The sequence below is a fragment of the Phycodurus eques genome, chromosome 8, assembly GCF_024500275.1.
Source record: "Phycodurus eques isolate BA_2022a chromosome 8, UOR_Pequ_1.1, whole genome shotgun sequence".
NCBI lineage: Eukaryota > Metazoa > Chordata > Actinopteri > Syngnathiformes > Syngnathidae > Phycodurus > Phycodurus eques.
Window position 1 is genome coordinate 15,410,501 of NC_084532.1, and position 18,535 is coordinate 15,429,035.

An 18,535-nucleotide genomic window follows, 5' to 3' on the forward strand; every position below is an offset into this window, starting at 1 on the left:
CCTCACATTTCTGAGGACCCGGGTTCAAATCCGGCCTCGCCTGTGTGGAGTTTGCATGTTCTCCCTGTGCCTGCCTGGGTTTTCCCCAGGTACTTCTGTTTCCTCCCATATCACAAAAGACATGCATGGTAGGTTAATTGAAGACTCTAAATTGCCCGTAGGTGTGAGTGTGAATGGTTGTTTACATGTGCACCGCGATTGGCTGGCGACCAGTTCAGGGTGTACCTTGCCTCTCACCTGAAGATAGCTGGGATAGGCTCCAGCACGACCGCGACCCTAGTGAGGATAAACGGTACGGAAAATGAATGAATTAATTAAAAGAATAAATGTCTGGGTGACAATCTTTGCTGGGATTGACATGATTCATGGCTCCAACACGAGAAACAAAGGAATTATAAAACTTTAAGAAGGTAAAATGTCACGAAACGTTGCAAAAGTTGATGTTGGTTGTTCCTAGGAAGCATGGTGGAGGACTAGTTACACATCTGCCTCACAGTTCTGAGGACCGGGTTTCAAATCCCGGCCCCGACTGTGTGGAGTTTGCATGTTCTCCCGTGCCTGCGTGGGTTTTCTCCGGGCACTTCGGTTTCCTCCCACATCCCAAAAACAAGCGTGTTTGGTTCATTGAAGACTCCAAATTGCCCGTAGGTGTGAATGGTTGTTTGTTTACACATGGCCTGCGATTGGCTGGCGACCAGTTAAGGGTGTACCCCGCCTCTCGCCCGAAGATAGCTGGGATAGGCTCCAGCACCCCCATGACCCTAGTGAGGAAAATGGATAGGTGGTGGTTCCCAGTCTGTCGTGTCTAAAATGTGGACCAAGTACAAACTAAATGGCAAGGTTGCAAAAGGTAATTGTCCTGGTCGACCAAGGAAGACCTCAAGATCTCAAGATAGAAAACTTAAAGCAATATGTCTTGAAAATAGAAAATGCACAACAAAACAAATAAGGTACAAATGGACAGAAACTGGATTCAACGTCTGTGCCCGAACCGTAAGAAACCACCTAAAGTATCGACGTGCCGTCCTGGATGAGCTGTACGACCTTAACAACTGTGGGTTGTAGACACCGCCTCATAATTTGTCTAGTGGTGAGAGCACTGGCAAAAAAAAAAAGAAAAGCAATTGTGGACTGTGGATGACTGGATGAAAGTGATGGCGATGAATCGCCAGTCTGCATTGGGCAAGGTGATGATGCTGGAACTTTTGCTTGGTGCTGTCCCAATGATAATTATGAAGATGACTGCCTGAAGAAAACATGCACATTTCCACAGTCATTGATGATATGGGGCTGCATGTCAGGGAAAGGCACAAAGGAGATGGCAGTCATTACATCTTCAATAAATGCAGATGTTTACATTGAGATTTTCGATACGTTTCTGATTCCATCGATTGAAAGGATGTTTTGGGATGACATTTTTCAAGCTGATAATGCATTGTCGCATAGAGCAAGAACCGTAAAAACCATCCTTCAAGAAAGCCCTGCAAATTGTCTGGATCTCAATCCAATTGAAAATCTGTGGTGGAAATGATAGAAAATGGTCAATGACAAAGCTCCAACCTGCAAAGTTGAGCAAGTAACCACAATCAGAGGAAGCTGGAGACAAATTGATGAAGAATACAGATTGTTACTGGTTAAGTCCATGCCTCAGAGACTGCGAGCTGTTTTAAAACCCAGAGGTGGTGGAACAAAGTACTAGTGGTGTAGTCTTGTAATTATTTTTCTTTGTTTGTTTGTATTTTTTTTGTTCCTCAGAATTGAGTAATTGAGTAATTCCATATTTTTTCCCCCCTCTACTTGCTCTAACAAAAATTGTGACTGACTACAACTATTTTCTTGCTTTTTCTTATTAAAGCCAGAAGGGTGTTGTTTTGAACAAAAGTTTTTATTTATTTATTTATTTATTTATTTTTGTGTGGAGCATCTGTGATTTGCCATTTTTTTTCCTTCAAAATTAAACATTTTAATAATCATCCTCCAGGAGAGGTGATTCTGTAATTTTTGCCAGAGATTGTAATTGTTTTTATTAAATCTATTTTTCTATTATTTTGTTGACAAGTGCTAATTTATACAGTAAATCCACTTTATTTTACTACATTTACTTTTTTAAAATGTTTTTTTAGATAAAATACAGTTAATACATTCACATTTATCTGCAGTGTACAAACAGTTGGGCTTGGTTATCTGTGTAGTTATGCTAAAAGTATAATACATTAAATCAAATATGATGTGTCATGGATAAAAAAAAAAATAAAATAGCAGTCACAATGTTCACTATGATGTGCATATGAATTTATGATATTGGTTGGACAAACGAGTATAACAATTTTGGTGCTGATAAAGTAATATTGCAGAAATTTTACTAAAAAATGTGTGGATGGCTCTTAAAAGCTTGTGCATTCACAGTGTCTTGCCATGGGAAAGTTCCCTTCGCTGAGCCGAGAAGGCCTCCCAAACCCTAGCCTCTTTTGTTGAGCTGTTGGTGGCAACTTCTCCCAGACGTGGCAGTGGTTGTACCTCTCCAATCTGGATGTTTCCCCTCACCGCAGATGCTGGGGATGTTTTCCGCAGGAGCTTATGGAGAATACAGGTAGCCTTCACACACTTCTCTGCAACTTTGTGATGAACCTCCAATGCTTGCCTGTTCATCGTTCAGAATCCCACCATCACTGCTTCCGTAGTCCCCGACATCTTTCACTCTGAGTCGGAAACAACACTGAGGATCCACAACTGCTAAGAGAACCAATGAGTATGTTCCTTTGTAATGAAAGAACTGGGGTCCTGAGTTGCCAGAGGCGTCAAGGCTAACATGCTTCCCACCCAGTGCTCCACAGCAGAGAGGAAAATTCCACCACTCCTAAAACCTCTCTGTAATTGACCTCCACTCCCCTGTGGTGGGCACAGCAAGGAAGTCATCCACGAGGCAATCCCAAATCAACGTTGCAACATCACAATCATGTCGACGGTGGAGACCCCAAAACGGAAACTTTGCGATGGTCCTGAATACATCACTTGTGGCAAAATATCTGCAGCACATAAAACAAATTTAGTTGTATTGAAGAGACCGTAGTAGTCTACATAAAACGTGTTGCTTGTAGGCAAGGCAAATTATTTATATAGCGCATTTAATACACAAGATACCTAAATGTGTTTGTCATGTAGTTGGAGTCGGGTGTACAGCATATCATACAGCACCTTTATGGAAGGCCCCCCCCCCCCCCCCCCCCCCCCCCGCCTAAAAAAAGAAATTGTCAATTGGTGGACTTTTAGTTTGTCCCAGAAATTAAATTGTCAGTGTTGGGGGTGGTTGTTCGAACACTTATTTCCCTCCAAAAATTATTGGTCAGAAGGAACCAGGGTATGTTAGTACTAACATACTATATACACACAAAGTTTGTTTGGTGACTATTTTATTACTTAATTTGAACAAGAACAGGGCATGTACCTGTAGCTTCTGAATGAAGCTGAAATTGACTTTAGGATGTCATTTTAAATACTTTTCAGATTTCTTGTGAACTTAGATGAGTCAATGAATATGACACAGTACTACAGTAGGCCAATACAATTCCTCAAATAAAAACAATACACTTTCTGTTAGTAATGCTTTTATTGTTTTTCCACAAAGTACAGATAAAAACACCCACAGTATATTCTGTAATCTTACTGGCCCAAACTGAAGGGTGGGTTGAAGAGGCAGGGAGACGAGACCAAATGCATGTCATCATATAAGGTCAGCAATCCATGCTGAGCTGGATGGCAATTTTATTTGTTGTAGGTACTGTATTACTTTGAACTGAGTGAAACATTCATTCACAAGCAGGCCTGCTCATATGAATGCAGACATACTACAACATGGCTCTTCTGTTGTTACGAGCGTTGTATTTTCTCCCCTATTTCTTTCTTTTTGTTGCAAGCCTGGTTCAATAGACCACAACCGACATGAGTCAAAGGTACAATTTATACACATCTGGTTCATATCGAGAGGAAGACAGCTAGGGGGGTAATTTTAACAGTTTGGAAAAGAAACAGTCACCACCAGAAGGACAAAAGTAGTCTCCTTGGTTTGTCTTATTAGCATTAAAAAAACAAATCATCACACGCTCTCTTATTGAAACATTGTGACCTGACATGTTGACAAAGGGGGGGAAAAAATCTACCTCAATATAGAAATAATGGAATGTCGTCTTTATTTTTTTTTCATCATGCTTTGCCTTCAATCCTTTGAGCCTACTCTCACGTGGGGGCTGAGGTTTACTTGAAAACGCTTTAATATGTCATGAAAAAGGTGACTCAAACTTGTGTGGAGGTAAAACACCATAATACTGTATATTTTTCAAACTACAACACAGCTTTGTTTCGTAAAATCTTGAATTGTTTGAACTATTACAGTGCATGTGGATATTTTACAAACCACCTATATGTGAGCATCTAACCAGGTGATGGAAACGAGCTGCATTGAAACAGACAAGTCGATTAAGATGACTGACATAGCTTTACATTACTGTTCTGTGAATATAAGGCAATGAACCTAAGTGTGTTCAACACCATTAAAGTAAATGTGTTACATTGGTAATATTTCCAAGATCATTTGAAGCTTTGGTTTTTATTTGCTAAATGCAATGGCTCTGAATATTAGATTGTTCAAATTGTTTGAATAGAAGTGGTGTTTCGATTGGACGATGGAAAGTAGCATTTCTCAGTAATTCAAGGGCTGCTTTGCCCCACTTTTCAAGCGTTGAATTTGTGATTTCGCAAAATCTCAGCAAAGCTGCAGGAGACCAAACCAATCACAAAGAAAGGAGTCAATCACACACAAACTATCCAAACAAACATCAAAACAAAGACCTGATATACAGTATGTAGTATATAATACTATCATCATAGACCTTCATATCTTCATAAAGTTTACTTCCAGAAATACATCTGTATATATCATATGTACTGCACAATAATCATGTCTACATCTGAAATAAATAAAATTTAATCAAATGCTATTTCATCTTAACTAATTTTTCTCAATCTTGTTCATCCATCCAGTGCGTGATGCAGCTAAAAAGCAACACAACCATACAAAACAAGTTTCAGAAATGTAAAAAAAAAGAAAAAAGCTTGGGTCTTGATACCTTCAATGACAATATGTAGATAAAAGGTGAGACAAACATATTCATACCCGACTGTATAACGAACTGAAAACAGAGGGATTTTAGTACACCAAACATGACTCCACTGTTGAGTTCTTGTCCACTCGATCCCAACAAACAAAAGTACTGTAAACTTCAGAAGGATTTCAATGGCACTCTGAGGGTGGATGGATGCCATCAAATCCTTTTAAAGACACACACACAGAAACAATAAAACAATCCAGAAGAACCTGAGGTTACAAAGAGTCTGAAACATGGTGGCGTGATTGAACATACAAAAAAAAAAAAAAAAAAGATTGTATAACTATTATATGGTGTAACAAACAAGTGCACCTCAAGAACTGGTCTGCTCAGAGAATAATTTCAGAGACTTTTACAAGCTGGTTCTTGGGACCATCAGCCAATGGCCCTCAGTCAGAAGAAGGAAGCTCGAAAGTTGGTGAAAAGTTTGATGGACACTGGAACCGCTCGGAGCGTGGAGGAGAAGAAGGAAGCAGATGGGCATCTTTAACATGCACAGTCCTGGTGTGGTGGAGCAGGCTGTTCTGTCAGCTGAGGCCCCTGCTTGGCTCCCGTGATGGCGGGATCACCAGCATCCAGACTCTCAGACATCTTTTCACAAATAATGTCGACCAGACGCTCAAAGGTCTGCTTCACGTTGATGTTGTCTTTGGCGCTGACCTCGAAGAACTCAAAACCTGGAATGAGGAAAAGGAGAGAATCTTTGAACGCTTATTGGGATCATCTGTGTAAAACTGTTGTCATGTTTCACATTTCTACTGTTAATATGAGTATAGTTCATAATAGAATGGTAAACCCTGATCAGACTAGGTAGCATTGCAGTAGCTGCGTCATCTATGTAGAGCAAGCGTGTCAAAACTTTTTCTTCCAAGGGCCACGTACAGAAAAAAAGGACGCAAGGTACAGTGCCATTCTTCTACTTTATTTTATTAAACCTCACAAAAAAGCAATTTCAGTTTTTATACAGTGGGTATGGAACGTATTCAGACCCCCTTAAATTTTTTACTCTTTGTTATATTGCAGCCAAATACGTGTAGCACGTGTGTACTCACTAGACTTTACACCGATCTGATCGGCCTGATTGGTATCGGCCGATAATTAGCATTTTATGCTGATCGGCTTTAATGTCATAATTCGCCAATCCGATCAATGATGTCATTGATCGGCTCCGCATAAGACATTTACTCTGCATCCCCATCGTGTAGAGTATATTTTAATTCAAAAGCTAGTTTATTTTTAGCCTTGTTGCGTTTCTTTTGCTGTAGTACTGTAAATATCTGACAACCATCCATCCATGCATTCCCTGTACCGCTTATCCTCACTAGGGCCGCGGGCGTGCTGTAGCCTATCCCAGCTACCTTCGGGTAAGAGGCGGGGTACACCCTGAACTTGTCGCCAGTCAATCGCAGGGCACATATAGACAAACAATCATTCGCACTCACATTTACACCTATGGGCAATTTAGTGTCTTCAATCAACCTACCATGCATGTTTTTGGGATGTGGGAGGAAACCGGAGTATGCAGAGGAAACCCACACTGGCATGGGGAGAACATGCAAACTCCAAATTTGAACCCCCGGTCCTCAGAACTGTGAAGCAGATGTTCTAAGCAGTCGTCCAACGTGCCGCCTATCTGACAGCCAATAAAGTAATAAAAAAAATTAAAAAAAAACATGTCGTCGGTGTGGGACAGACAACACGTCTGAGACAGACAACTCGTAATGTCTGGATCAGACTACAAGACAAATTTGGTCTTTCACGATTGCACTATGTCAGACTACTGCAATAAAATCTTGTATTCCGATACCACCGCATCCCGTTTTTTTACAATCACTGGGCTCTATCTTGTCAACTGAAACGCGACCGGATACTCGTTACCATGGCGACGACATTGCGACGCGTGTACTATAAAAACAAAATGGGGGAAAATGTGTACTGGTGGTCACCGGTGCTCGGGAGACTACGTTCATTTTAGGCTTGCTTGAGGTATCTTCATTTACTTTTGATACGATACCGCTCGCAAGCAGGCAACAAAATGTTATGTAGCCTAGCAAACTAGTGCTAGCACTAACGGTTGGGCGTAAACATGCCGGCGTTATGTCGAATCATGCTCTAAAGTTTCAGTGTGTGAAGTAATTCAATTACAATAAGTTAGCTCCCATTATTTCTGTCATGTAATGCTGGTTTGACCTGACTGATTAGAGTACATGACCTGACTAGAGCATTGATTTCCAACCATTATGGAGGGAAGGCACATATTTTACAATTGGAAAATCTCACGGCACACCAACAAACAAAAATGTCACAAAAAGTAGATAGACAGTAATTGCTGTATATACTTCCTGCCATCTAATAGAAGAGCATTTATTTATTCTGTCTGTCACTATGCCTCACTGGCATAAATAGAGGAAGAAAGATACATTATTTATTGTAAATGAATCATTTTTTGAGCAGTTAAGTAAAATTTGATAATTTCCCACGGCACACCTGAAGATTGCCCATGGCAAACTAATGTGCCATGGCACACTGGTCGGGAATCACTGGACTACAGAAGATACTCAGGATACAGTACACAAGTATATACAGTAAAGTGAAAAAGTCATTAAAATAGACACATTGCTCCATCCGTGATCGGTTATCGTTTTTTTTTTTTTTTTTTTTTTTTTTTTTTTTAACTCTGTGATCGGCCACAAAAATCCTGATTGTGTAAAGCCTCGTACTCACCGAGATGTTCAGACAGCTGCCGGCCTCTGTCGCCACTCACCATGCGCTCATCGTCCATATCACATTTATTTCCAACCAGAAGCACCTGGGCATTGTCCCATGAGTATGTCTTAATTTGAGTGGACCTATGAGAAAACAGATTTGTGATGCCGTGTGAAGGAAACCTAAACTGTAACATACTATGAATGGGCATTAAAAACAATTATTTCCTTTTTGTTTCTTGAGAATTTTTACAATTGTGTGGAATTTTCGTCAACCCAACGTTCAATTAAATATCATTCGCTTCTATGCTATGATCATGTATTTTTTATTTTTTAAAATCTTTTTATGAGGTTATTACAGTGTAGATAACCCCCCTATTCGTTTGGGACAGGGGAAAAACGCTGCCGCGATTAGCAAACATCTGTGACTAATTGACCCCAAGCCCAAAAAAGGGGGCTTGAACACACTAGCACAAACTGACGTGACATCCCACAAATATGCACATTTGCACACAGTCATTTAACTCACCTTTTGGCATTTAAACACAAAAAATTTTAGGGAATACAGGCAAATTGTTACGACAAAGTACACGACCCAAGCTATAAAGAAGCTACCTTGAACAGCAATAACATTGAAACAGAAGATTAATTAATTAGCTGATCGCCAACATTCCCTTATGGTTAATCAAGGATATTTTAGTCAAATGCCCATACTGTATAACAGATATATTTAAAATAAAAAAACACCACCAATATGATATATGCACTAATTAAATAGAATTAATCTGCTACAATATCTTGAACTGTAGGTCAAAATATCCCAGTATTTCATTTCAACATACCAGTCCTGGACAGCATTGAAGGATTCCTCGTTGGTGATGTCATACATGAGGATGAAGCCCATGGCCCCTCGGTAGTAAGCTGTCGTGATGGTGCGGTAACGCTCCTGACCCGCCGTGTCCTTGAAATCAAAGAAATTAATATTGATAATTAAATTGTTTATTGTCAGTCTGACCATTTACACAGTGACACTACAGTGGATTCTTTACTGACTACTAACTAAAGTAGCTTGTTGGAATTAAATGAATATATTGACTCACCCCAGTGACTCTAGTGAGTGTAAGCGGTACAGAAAATGGATGCATAGATATTGAATCACCAATTCAGAGACTGGCGACAGTTTATCATGCTACTTTTGCGTTTGTTGTTGAGTAAAACGTGTTGAATGTGCTGGGCAAAAATGTGCTGTCAACCATCATTTTCTGAATAAAACTCATCTAATGTTTAAAAAAATCCAGGTGAGGAACTGCGATCACAACACATCTTGCGAGACCAAATCTATAAGGGTGAATACATTTGAATGCTTTTGCGTTGTTCTGTATTTAAAAATCTGTATATTTTACAGTCATATGTTTGTCAAGAATGGTGTCAAGTGAAATGCGTGGTCTTTTTGCTCCCAATTAGTAATCTCCCCCTCTGCTCCCCCACTTAACATCAAGGTTAAGTCTGAGAACACATTTTATTGTTGTTCTTGTCCTTTCAGTAGTTAGCTCATTTTTAGATTTTTTTTTCAATGTTACATAAAAACTTGGGGGGGGGGGGATTTATCATGTCAACATTTTGACCTTGCAACGGATCAATTATTCTTCTCTGCGTAAATAGTCACAATCTGCAACCGGTACAAGGACATACAGTATGCATATTGTAATGCTACTTATGGAACAGGCTGTCCAATGGTGAAACATGATCCAGATAATCCATACATTAGCATGCATAAATTGTGTTTTCTCATCACGCTCGTTCTAAGACGCCAAGAATATAAAAAACGTCTACTGATAGCTGCAGCGGTGATGCATTTTAAATACTTGTTTGTTTTTATTCACTCATTGTGCTTGTAGAAGATAGAGCCATCATTTATATGACTAAAATGTCAGTGTCGGTAGCACTGAACGTTGTTACGTAAGAGAGACACCACGAGTCACCATGAGTGCCCTATATAAATACATTGTGAAAATAATTATATTCAAATGAGAATGTTTTTCATTTATGTAGTGTCATATTGCCATAGAACGTTGCTGCTAAAGTGTATTCCTTCATTTTATAATTCCTGCCATGAATAAATCCATTCTGTGTTTTAGTGGCAAGAAATGAGTGATGCTGACCTAGTCGATCCAGTATTTGATACATTATAGGTAGATACATAAGAAATCAGCCTTTTTGCATCTAATTAGTGATACTGAACGATCACAATACAATTTGAGCTCAAAACACCCTCATCTTTTCGTGACTAGGTTGAGAGTATTGCAGAGATGGGGGATGGGGATTTTGCATGTGTGTGTGTGTGTATGTAACTAAAGCTATTTTTCTCAGAGATGTCTAGTAAAGGGGGAGGGGGAGAGCAGCACCAGTCACCCTGCGTTCTTTTTCTGATTGGCTGATTTGTCAGCCTTTTTTTTTTTTCAGGTCTTGCCTCCAGGAAGGAAATCAGAGGCAAACATACACACGCATTGACACACACAAACTGTATGCTTGCTTATCTTCAAGAAAACATGAGAGTGCACATATAACCCAGAGCTGTTTATCCAAAAGGGCAGGCAACAAAGTTCACCAATCCATCCACTGCCAACACCGCTTTTCCTCATTAAGTTCGTAGCTGAGCTGGAGCCTTTCCCAGAGGTGCGGTACACCCTGGACTGGTTGCCAACCAATCGCAGGGCACATATAGACAACCAATCACACTCATATTCACATATACAGTATGTACAATTTAGTGTCTTCAATGAACCCACCACGCATGTTTATGGAATCTGGGGGGAAGCAGAAAACCCACGCAAGCACGAAGAGAATATGCAAACTCTACATCAGATTCAAATCTCACAATATCTGTGACTAAAATGTCCTCACTGGGATGGTTTATGACATGGTCCCCACAAAGGAGAACAGGTGTGCTGTACATGCGCACAGAGCCCACAATTGTCAGCGTCATGTTAATGCAACAGTTTGAGGCGTTTCTGTTCTCCTTGGGTAGCCAACAAGTACTCACTCAAAGCTTCTGCAGAAACAAGACATCTTAGATTGTAACTCAAGACCGTTTCAAACCCACTTTTGAAAGTCATTGGGCAGTGTACAGGGAGATGAGCTACAATATCCTGATGACGATTGAAGTGATTTAATGGGCTTCGTAAAGAACATAAGGAATGAAAGCGCCTCCAAATATGATATTTCGCAGAATCCTGAATCTGTGCAGTGAGGATACTGTATGTAACATTTTACTGAAATACACAGGTGCATCAACAAATTAGACTATCTTCGAAAAGTTAATTTATTTCAGTAGTTTAATTCAAAATTGGAAACTTATCTACAGTATTATGCAGATTCATTAAACACCAATTTCTACCCAATTTCTATATTTAAAATCATTTTGATTGTTTATCATCTAATACACTAATGACTTGTGAATTGTGGGTTTTCATTATATAAAAACAGTTTAAAAAATGAAATCGTGAAACATTTGACTCTGTGTGTAGTGAATCTATACAATACAGTATATGAGTGAATATAATCACTTTTTGAATTGAACGACTAAAATAAGGTCTTCTTAATTGCATTCAAGTTAACAAAGGACTTACCCAGATCTGTAATTTGATCCTCTTATCATTCCTGTAGATGGTCTTCACCTTGAAGTCGATGCCCACCGTACTGACAAAGGCGGGGGTGAAGGAGTCATCGGCGTAACGGAACAAGAAGGAAGTTTTACCCACACTACTGTTGCCGATGATCAAGATCTTGAACATATAGTCAAAGTTCTGGTCTGAGGACTCCTTCTGTCCATAGGTCGCTGTGGCTGACGCCATCTGTTGTCAGAGATGGAGAAGCGGAAAGTCAACTTCTGTGACCCTGTCACATTTGTTCAAAGGCAGTTGATATTACAGACAGTATATACAGTAAAAGAGTCAATTGCTTGTAGCGTGAATCGGTTGTTCAATAAATGGACTTCATTTGTCGTAAGATCCTGGAAGGGACCGCCAGCAGTACCTCCTGGGACCACTAGTCAGATAAAGTGAAACTAAGTGTCGATATTACCTGGTATATCTTGATCTTTATCTTTAAAAGGGGCACCATGTTGCTTTGTTTTTTATGAACACGTCCTAGCAACAACGAAACCTCGATATATCAGTTATTTTCTGAAGGGTTGCTACGCTAATGTAAGCTCAGTTCTCCGACGTTAGAGGTTCAAATCTTTGATTCAAGAAAAACAAAGAGCACAGTTCACATGTTTTGTAAGGTTTCATTTCTAATTCTACAAATACAGAGTAAAATGTAAGTAAAGGGAAAAGGGAGGAAAATGCACATTGCACTTAAAGGGGAGGCAAACATGACATGACAGAGATGACACAGGGTGACTGTGCCTGCCGGACATGAACCGTTACTAAGTACTTTCATGGGCCAAGGGTGAGATTCGGGAGACTTTTCCACTTGTAATATTAATATGTAATGCACCAATTTTTTGTTTCATTTGGCAAAAAGCAACGTTTGACTCACAGTTTGAAGCGGCGGCCAAGGATGACTTTAAGAAAGAAGAAAATTCAGCTTTGCCGAAAATCAATGTTCTGGGACCAATTGTGCCAAGGTCTGGCTGGCAAGGTGGGTCACATTGCAGTGGCTCTGTTTGGGAGGAGGCAGCTGTTTTGCTGAAAAATCCTGCCACGTGGGTAGCCAGTGGTTTTGCCTTATGGCCAAAGTGGGGTTCCACTTTGGTCTATACGGCAAAGAATTGCTCACTGACGATGGCACGTAATGCCAGCCAGCGGCACAGACCCGAAAATGTGGTGGGGAAAAGGAAAAATTCGGGGGTGACTAATCTTTTAAACTTTCTCTCGTAACTCACGCTTGGCTCATAATCTTTGACAAGTTGAGGTACAGAAAATATCTGTCGTGAATTGTCGTTCATTTGAATCTAAACGTGACTTATTGTGCCGTTTATAATTTATCTTCATCGCCACCTTAATACTATTCTTCCGTATATTTGTTCACAAAAGAGAGAAGGGATGCCCTGCAGGGAGCAAGTAGCCCAGCTTAACAGACATCAGTAATAAAATCACATTTTGTCTTCTGCAATAAGAAAACACCAAAATACGAGCGAAAACTTTGCAGCAACAGTTTGTCACTCCCGAGATTCCCCTCTTGGGGGTGCTGTTGCTTCACTATTCAGTAACTGAGGAGACCGTTTTTCTGTGGGTCACCACAGGGGTCTCGTGTTGTAGTTGATAACGGAACCTTCAGGGGGACGCATTCTCTTGGACCCACAAGTTTGTGGCTCGCAAATATGATTTATCAAGCTATTGTTAATTAAATTAGTCCAGACCTTCCGTCCTTTGGTCGTTGCAACCAGTAGGGGTTCTGGATGGTTGAGTTCTCTTTGTCTTGAGAAGGGAGGATAATGTGTGCCAGTATGCCCATCTTTGAGGTGGTAAGGCTAGGGACTGAAATGCAGTTATGTAACAGTATCTGAATACAATGGAACGTCTCGACAGAATCCTAAACACTGAACACAAATAGAAAAGAAACATCCATCCAGCCATATTCTCTAGCAGTCGTCCGTATTAGGCTCACGGCAGCTATTAGCAGGGCACAACCATTCACCCCCACTTTCAAACCTATGGACAATCCTTCAGTTGACCTATCATGAATGTTTTTGGAGTGTGGGATGAAGCACATTCAAGCACAGGGAGAACATGCAGACTCCACACAGGAAGGTCAGAGCAGAGATTCAAACCCAGAGCCTCAGAATTGCAATGCAGGCATGCTAACCACTACTTTTAATGATTCCCCAACACCACCTGTTTAAGTAGTTAAAGCACTAGCTGGAGAACATCATCAAAATTGACTGACAATGACATCATTTTGACCTTTCACCATAATAAACCATAGAAAATGTTAAATAAAAAAACCAACAAAAAAACCCCAAAAAGAAACAAAAAAAAAAAACAACAACTGTGCAAATGTGTGTATGTAGATACTGTTACCTGTATTTGGAGTATTAATATAAGTCACTGTGGACCATGAGAGAGCAACCTCCCAACGTTCCTCAACAGTACGAGCAGACCTCTCTACAGTGCATTATACTGAGCACAAGGACAGAGCGACTAAAAAGGTTGTGAAAACTTGGAGACCTTGAGAAAGTACAAAGCACTCAGACTCCCTCAGAGCCCCAATGGCTTGCTCTATGTTTAGACTGCTATCTTGACTTGCTGCAGTGCAATACTAGAATGCTGAGAGCCTAAAGGACAAGGCAAAATAACTGCACCCTGCTATCAGCTTACATGAAGGAACACAGAGATGCCGGATAAATAATGAAGTAGCACAAACCCAAAAGGTAAGAAGGAAGCATGTGTCTATGCCTGTAAGTGAGAATTACTCTTCTGTTTTGGTCAAGGTGCAATTTACACAGCCGGTCTTTATACCCAATCCCTGTAGAGTGCCTATTTTTTTTTTTTATTGTTGACTCTTTTTTTACTTTTACTGAAACAGCCTTCATGCACATATGCACAAAAATGCAGGTAAACAACAATGGAGGGCAACAATACAAAAGCAAAAATACATTTTCCTAAATATTATGTTGCATTTAGGCGGCACGGTGGACGACTGGTTAGAGCGTCTGCCTCACAGTTCTGAGGACCGTGGTTCAATCCCTGTGTGGCGTTTGCATGTTCTCCCCGTGCCTGTGTGGGTTTTCTCCGGGCACTCCGGTTTCCTTCCACATCCCAAAAACATGCATGGTAGGTTAATTGACAACTCTAAATTGCCCGGAGGTGTGAATGTGAGAGCGAATCGTTGTTTGTTTGTTGGTGGCCTGCGATTGGCTGCCAACCAGTTCAGGGTGTACCCCGCCTCCTGCCCGATGATAGCTGGGATAGGCTCCAAGCACGCCCGCGACCCTAGTGAGGAGAAGCGGCTCAGAAAATGGATGGATGGATTATGTCGCATTTAGTTTTCAAGTTTCAAATAGATGCGCCCTAAAGCTTTCATTGTAGATTTTGTTTGTGTTTTGGAAACACCAGTGGTAGGTTAGTGGTTCACACAGCTGACATTTGTGTCGTTGGTGAGGATTACAATCGCCTTGTGATTGACCAAGTTCATGCTGAGACATGACTTGTATCTCAACTGGGCCACATGGGAGAAGAAGAAAAAAAATGTCCACATGGCAGGAAGTCAGGTCACAGTTGATCACTGCTGAGATTCAGTGTTCGTTCTCTCTGAGGCCAGTCCTATTAAAAATGTATCTTCGTGTGTTACTGTTACACATATTGTAGTGTTTAATCAGCTCAGAAAGTACTGAAACCACTAAACTCTGTTGATGTGTGTTTGACTATACGTTCTGAATCCTATAACTTTTTTTTTCTTTTTGTTCTGTGGCCATTTAAAACTGGTAATGTCATACATATTGTCTACCAAAACAATCTCCCTCTGACCCTTTACCTTTTCCACTTTATAATTTCATTGGTTGGTAGTGTGAGTATCTGTGCTGCTGACTGCTTTTGGTCATGTAGCATCCGAAAGGGTCATGCTCTTTCAGAGGCACATTGTCCTGTAGGAGATAATCTGTTGCAGTCATAAAAGCTTTATTAACTCTACAGACAACACCTAAACTAAAATTATTATCCGTCATCTTAGGCCAACTAAACAGTATGTAACATATGATATTTGGGATATACATGTGTTATTGTTTCTCTGTTGTCTCTGCCCCGGTGTTGTGGAGCCTTTTGGGCATCTGCGTTGTTAAAAATGTGTTCTATCAGTGTAAACCCACCCATATCAGATGTGTCACTTAAAAAGTGCATGTAAATAGACAGTTAGAAAAAAAAAAAGAACAAAAAAATCACAAATAGACAATATATCGGAATTGGGCACTTGGACCTGCAGTGTAATTCCAGCCTTCATGTTTTAATGAAAAGAAATGGCAGCACTCTCGCTACGGCACAAAGAGCTGGTTGGTCACAGTGGAGCTGTGAGAAAAATCAAGGTACAAATGTTTAAATAAAAAAAATAATATATATATATATTTTTTTACAAATCTTGCAAAACACAAAGAAATATGACACTTTCGTAAAAGGAGACAATTCAGTAAATCTAAAAAGGGGACGATTGCTCAATTTGCAGGTATACAGCCAACAATGAGCTCCGCTGAGGTAGCATAAGGTTTTACAAAATGTAGTAGTCACCCACGCATCCATTTTTTATAGTGCTATAGGTGGGTGAGCTGGAGCCTATCGCAGTTGACTTTGGATGAAAGACGGAAAACACTCTGGACTGGTTGCCAGATACAGGCAGGGCACATGTAGACAACCAACCAACCTCACTCAACTATTCACTCCAACTTAAGAGTCTTCAATTCATTATTGGAACTCCACACAGCAAGACTGGAGCTGAGATTTTCAAACACTAAGCATCAGTAAGGTAGAGTTGCTAACCACTACTACAACGTTCTGCCCATGTGGTCGTGTTTTCAGCAATTCAGTCATGAAAAGGACTGTCTGTCCTGGGTGATGACGCCAACACAATGTGCTGCCTTAAAACTGTCAACGAAAGAGGGATTCACGAGCAGGATTGATCCGGACCTAAGTGCTGCTACCACCTATTCAGGCTCATTTAATACATTAGTGTTGGCTGCCTTTCTGCAGCATGCCAGTTCAAGCTCAGATGGGATCCGAAGATCACATTATTCCTAGTAATGCAGCAGCTTGTCCTCGCAGGTTGTCTGAGATGGCATTTCCCCACTATTCCCTCCAATCACCCGCCTCCTTTTCGAGGAAGCGTGTGGATACAGATGAGAGGAGGAGGAAGCTATAAATAGCACCGCTTCATCTTTTTTTCCCCCTTTTCCTTTCTGCACAGCAAACAGAAAAGCGGAGCAGCTAGGATAAAAGTGTGGTGCAGGTTGTTGAAAGCCAGTCTGAATGAAAACAGGAATCGAAATGGAGTGCTGATATTCATCCATTGCATTCTCATGTTTCATGTTTTTAAGACAGGATGGTAAACTGCCATGTGTAACTGATCAAAACTGCACAATCACTTTGTGTTCTTTGTTGTCATTAAAACGAATTTATGTGTCAAATTTTATACATATGTACGAACAATATATATCCATCCATCCATTTTCTATGCTGCATATCCTTATCAGGGTCACAGGGAAGCTGGAGCATATCCCAGATAATATTGGGCAAAACCTGGACCCTGGCACGGTCGCCAGTTAATTTCAGGGTACATGTAGAGAGCCTCAGCCAATCAGCAAACAAACGACAGAATGATAATAAACTTGTCGAGGGTTCATTATTTGAATATGATATGAAAGTTCATTCATGAGTGCATTTTGACCTAGCGGTTCGCACATCTGCCGCACAGTTCCGAAGCTGAAGGTTCGAATCGCTGCTCTTCCTTTGTGACGTTGGCCTCGCTGGCTTGGGTTTTCTCCAGATACTGCGGCTTCCTCCAACATCCCCAACACATGCATGTTAGTTTCACGGAAGACTCTAAATTGTCGCTGGGTGCGAATGTGTGCATCATTTTGTTTTGTTTTTTTAATATGTGCCCTGCGATTGGCTGGTGACCAGTGCATGGTGTCAACTGGCATAGGCTCCAGCAACCCCGACCTTAATGAGGACAAGTGCTGTAGAAAACAGATGGATGGCAACCTGATGACTCACATCCAGTCAACTGTGTGAAACTAACCTTTAGCGCGGTGTTACCAGTGTCTGTTTAAAAATGCATTTATTTATGCATGCATTTAGGGTGGTAGCTTTTTCACCAAGACACTCTTGTTAATGTGACGCCATGTGATTGGTTCAGAAGCAAATCAAATGTTTCAGCTTATCACAGATAATGGCTCACACCAAATGACCATCTAATATCGCAACAAACAGTATGCCCATCCTTTTGCATCAAAACAGTAAATGCACCAATACATGGTAATAATTACAAAACTAGAATGTGACCGAATGAAGTCATATTTTCTTTGTGCCTACAGATCAATTAAGATCCATTAAGGCGATTGGTAGCATCCGAGAGTGAAACGCATTTGCTTGACGCCCTGCATCACTTCAAACACAATCATCAGCACTTGTCTTCAACAGCCATCCAAAGCCGCAACAGATAAAGAAGTTGCGATTACAATAATTACATTTACGGGTATCGCTTTTCAAAACAGCTGTTGAAACGTCAACATTTTGTGAGCATGGCTTTTCACGCCTCGTATTTGACAGTTGTTTGCAAGGTAATTCAATAAATTATTCGTCACACAGGAAGTCATACCACAGTATATTCATTTGAAGAGGGATGTTTTTTTTTTATTATTGTTTTTTTTAAAGCATTATACGCTTTATATATTAGCAACAAGACCCCACCTTTGTAGATTTCTGTCCGGCTGCTGTCCACCGCGTCCTGCAACCTCAGACACCACCAAGATTAGGTTAGAAAGTGGGGAGATTTAAGTTCCGTTTACACTTCCAAAATAAACGAGTTGACGTTGAAGTCAAAATGTGATGTGTGATGATTTATGTTGAATGATTTGAACAAATTATCAACCGAGATGCAGAATTTTAACATTTGGAACGTGATTAACTGGCTTCTCCTCTGACCCTTTTCTCGCTAAGCTTTTACTTTGAATGCACT

General features: G+C 40.5%; 2 protein-coding genes across 4 annotated transcripts in view; one reads left to right on the forward strand and one right to left on the reverse strand.

The window, feature by feature from the left end:
• LOC133406627 (transcription factor JunD-like) overlaps positions 1-3,200 on the forward strand; it is a 9,671-nt gene extending 6,471 nt beyond the window's left edge. The window contains exons 2-4 of one of the 3 annotated variants that reach the window (XR_009769075.1): positions 1-410; positions 2,392-2,590; positions 2,657-3,200. The exon at positions 1-410 is cut by the window's left edge and continues 294 nt beyond it. The gene's annotated coding sequence lies outside the window, so the exon portion shown is untranslated. Of the gene's footprint in view, positions 1,851-2,391; positions 2,591-2,656 lie in introns of those variants that run through there. The other 2 variants (XR_009769074.1, XM_061684351.1) reach the window with 2 other exon arrangements.
• A 398-nt stretch (positions 3,201-3,598) lies between these two features.
• On the reverse strand, positions 3,599-18,327 carry rab3ab (RAB3A, member RAS oncogene family, b). The gene is made up of 5 exons (XM_061684168.1): positions 18,268-18,327; positions 11,497-11,721; positions 8,710-8,828; positions 7,887-8,011; positions 3,599-5,839 (listed from the first exon to the last, which is right to left on the reverse strand). Exons 2-5 carry the CDS (start codon positions 11,719-11,721, stop codon positions 5,649-5,651), a joined length of 660 nt encoding a protein of 219 aa, XP_061540152.1. The 5' UTR covers positions 18,268-18,327; the 3' UTR covers positions 3,599-5,648.
• Between the last annotated feature and the right edge of the window lie 208 nt (positions 18,328-18,535).

What these genes read in the sequence shown, in the direction of transcription:
- rab3ab (XM_061684168.1), bottom strand. Translation starts at nt 11,721, where the DNA reads ATGGCGTCAGCCACAGCGACCTATGGACAGAAGGAGTCCTCAGACCAG. An exon ending in GGATCAAATTACAGATCTGG is followed by an intron (nt 8,829 to 11,496) that starts GTAAGTCCTTTG and finishes TTTGATTTCAAG; the next exon opens with GACACGGCGGGTCAGGAGCG. An exon ending in GCAGCTGTCTGAACATCTCG is followed by an intron (nt 5,840 to 7,886) that starts GTGAGTACGAGG and finishes TCCTCATTCCAG; the next exon opens with GTTTTGAGTTCTTCGAGGTC.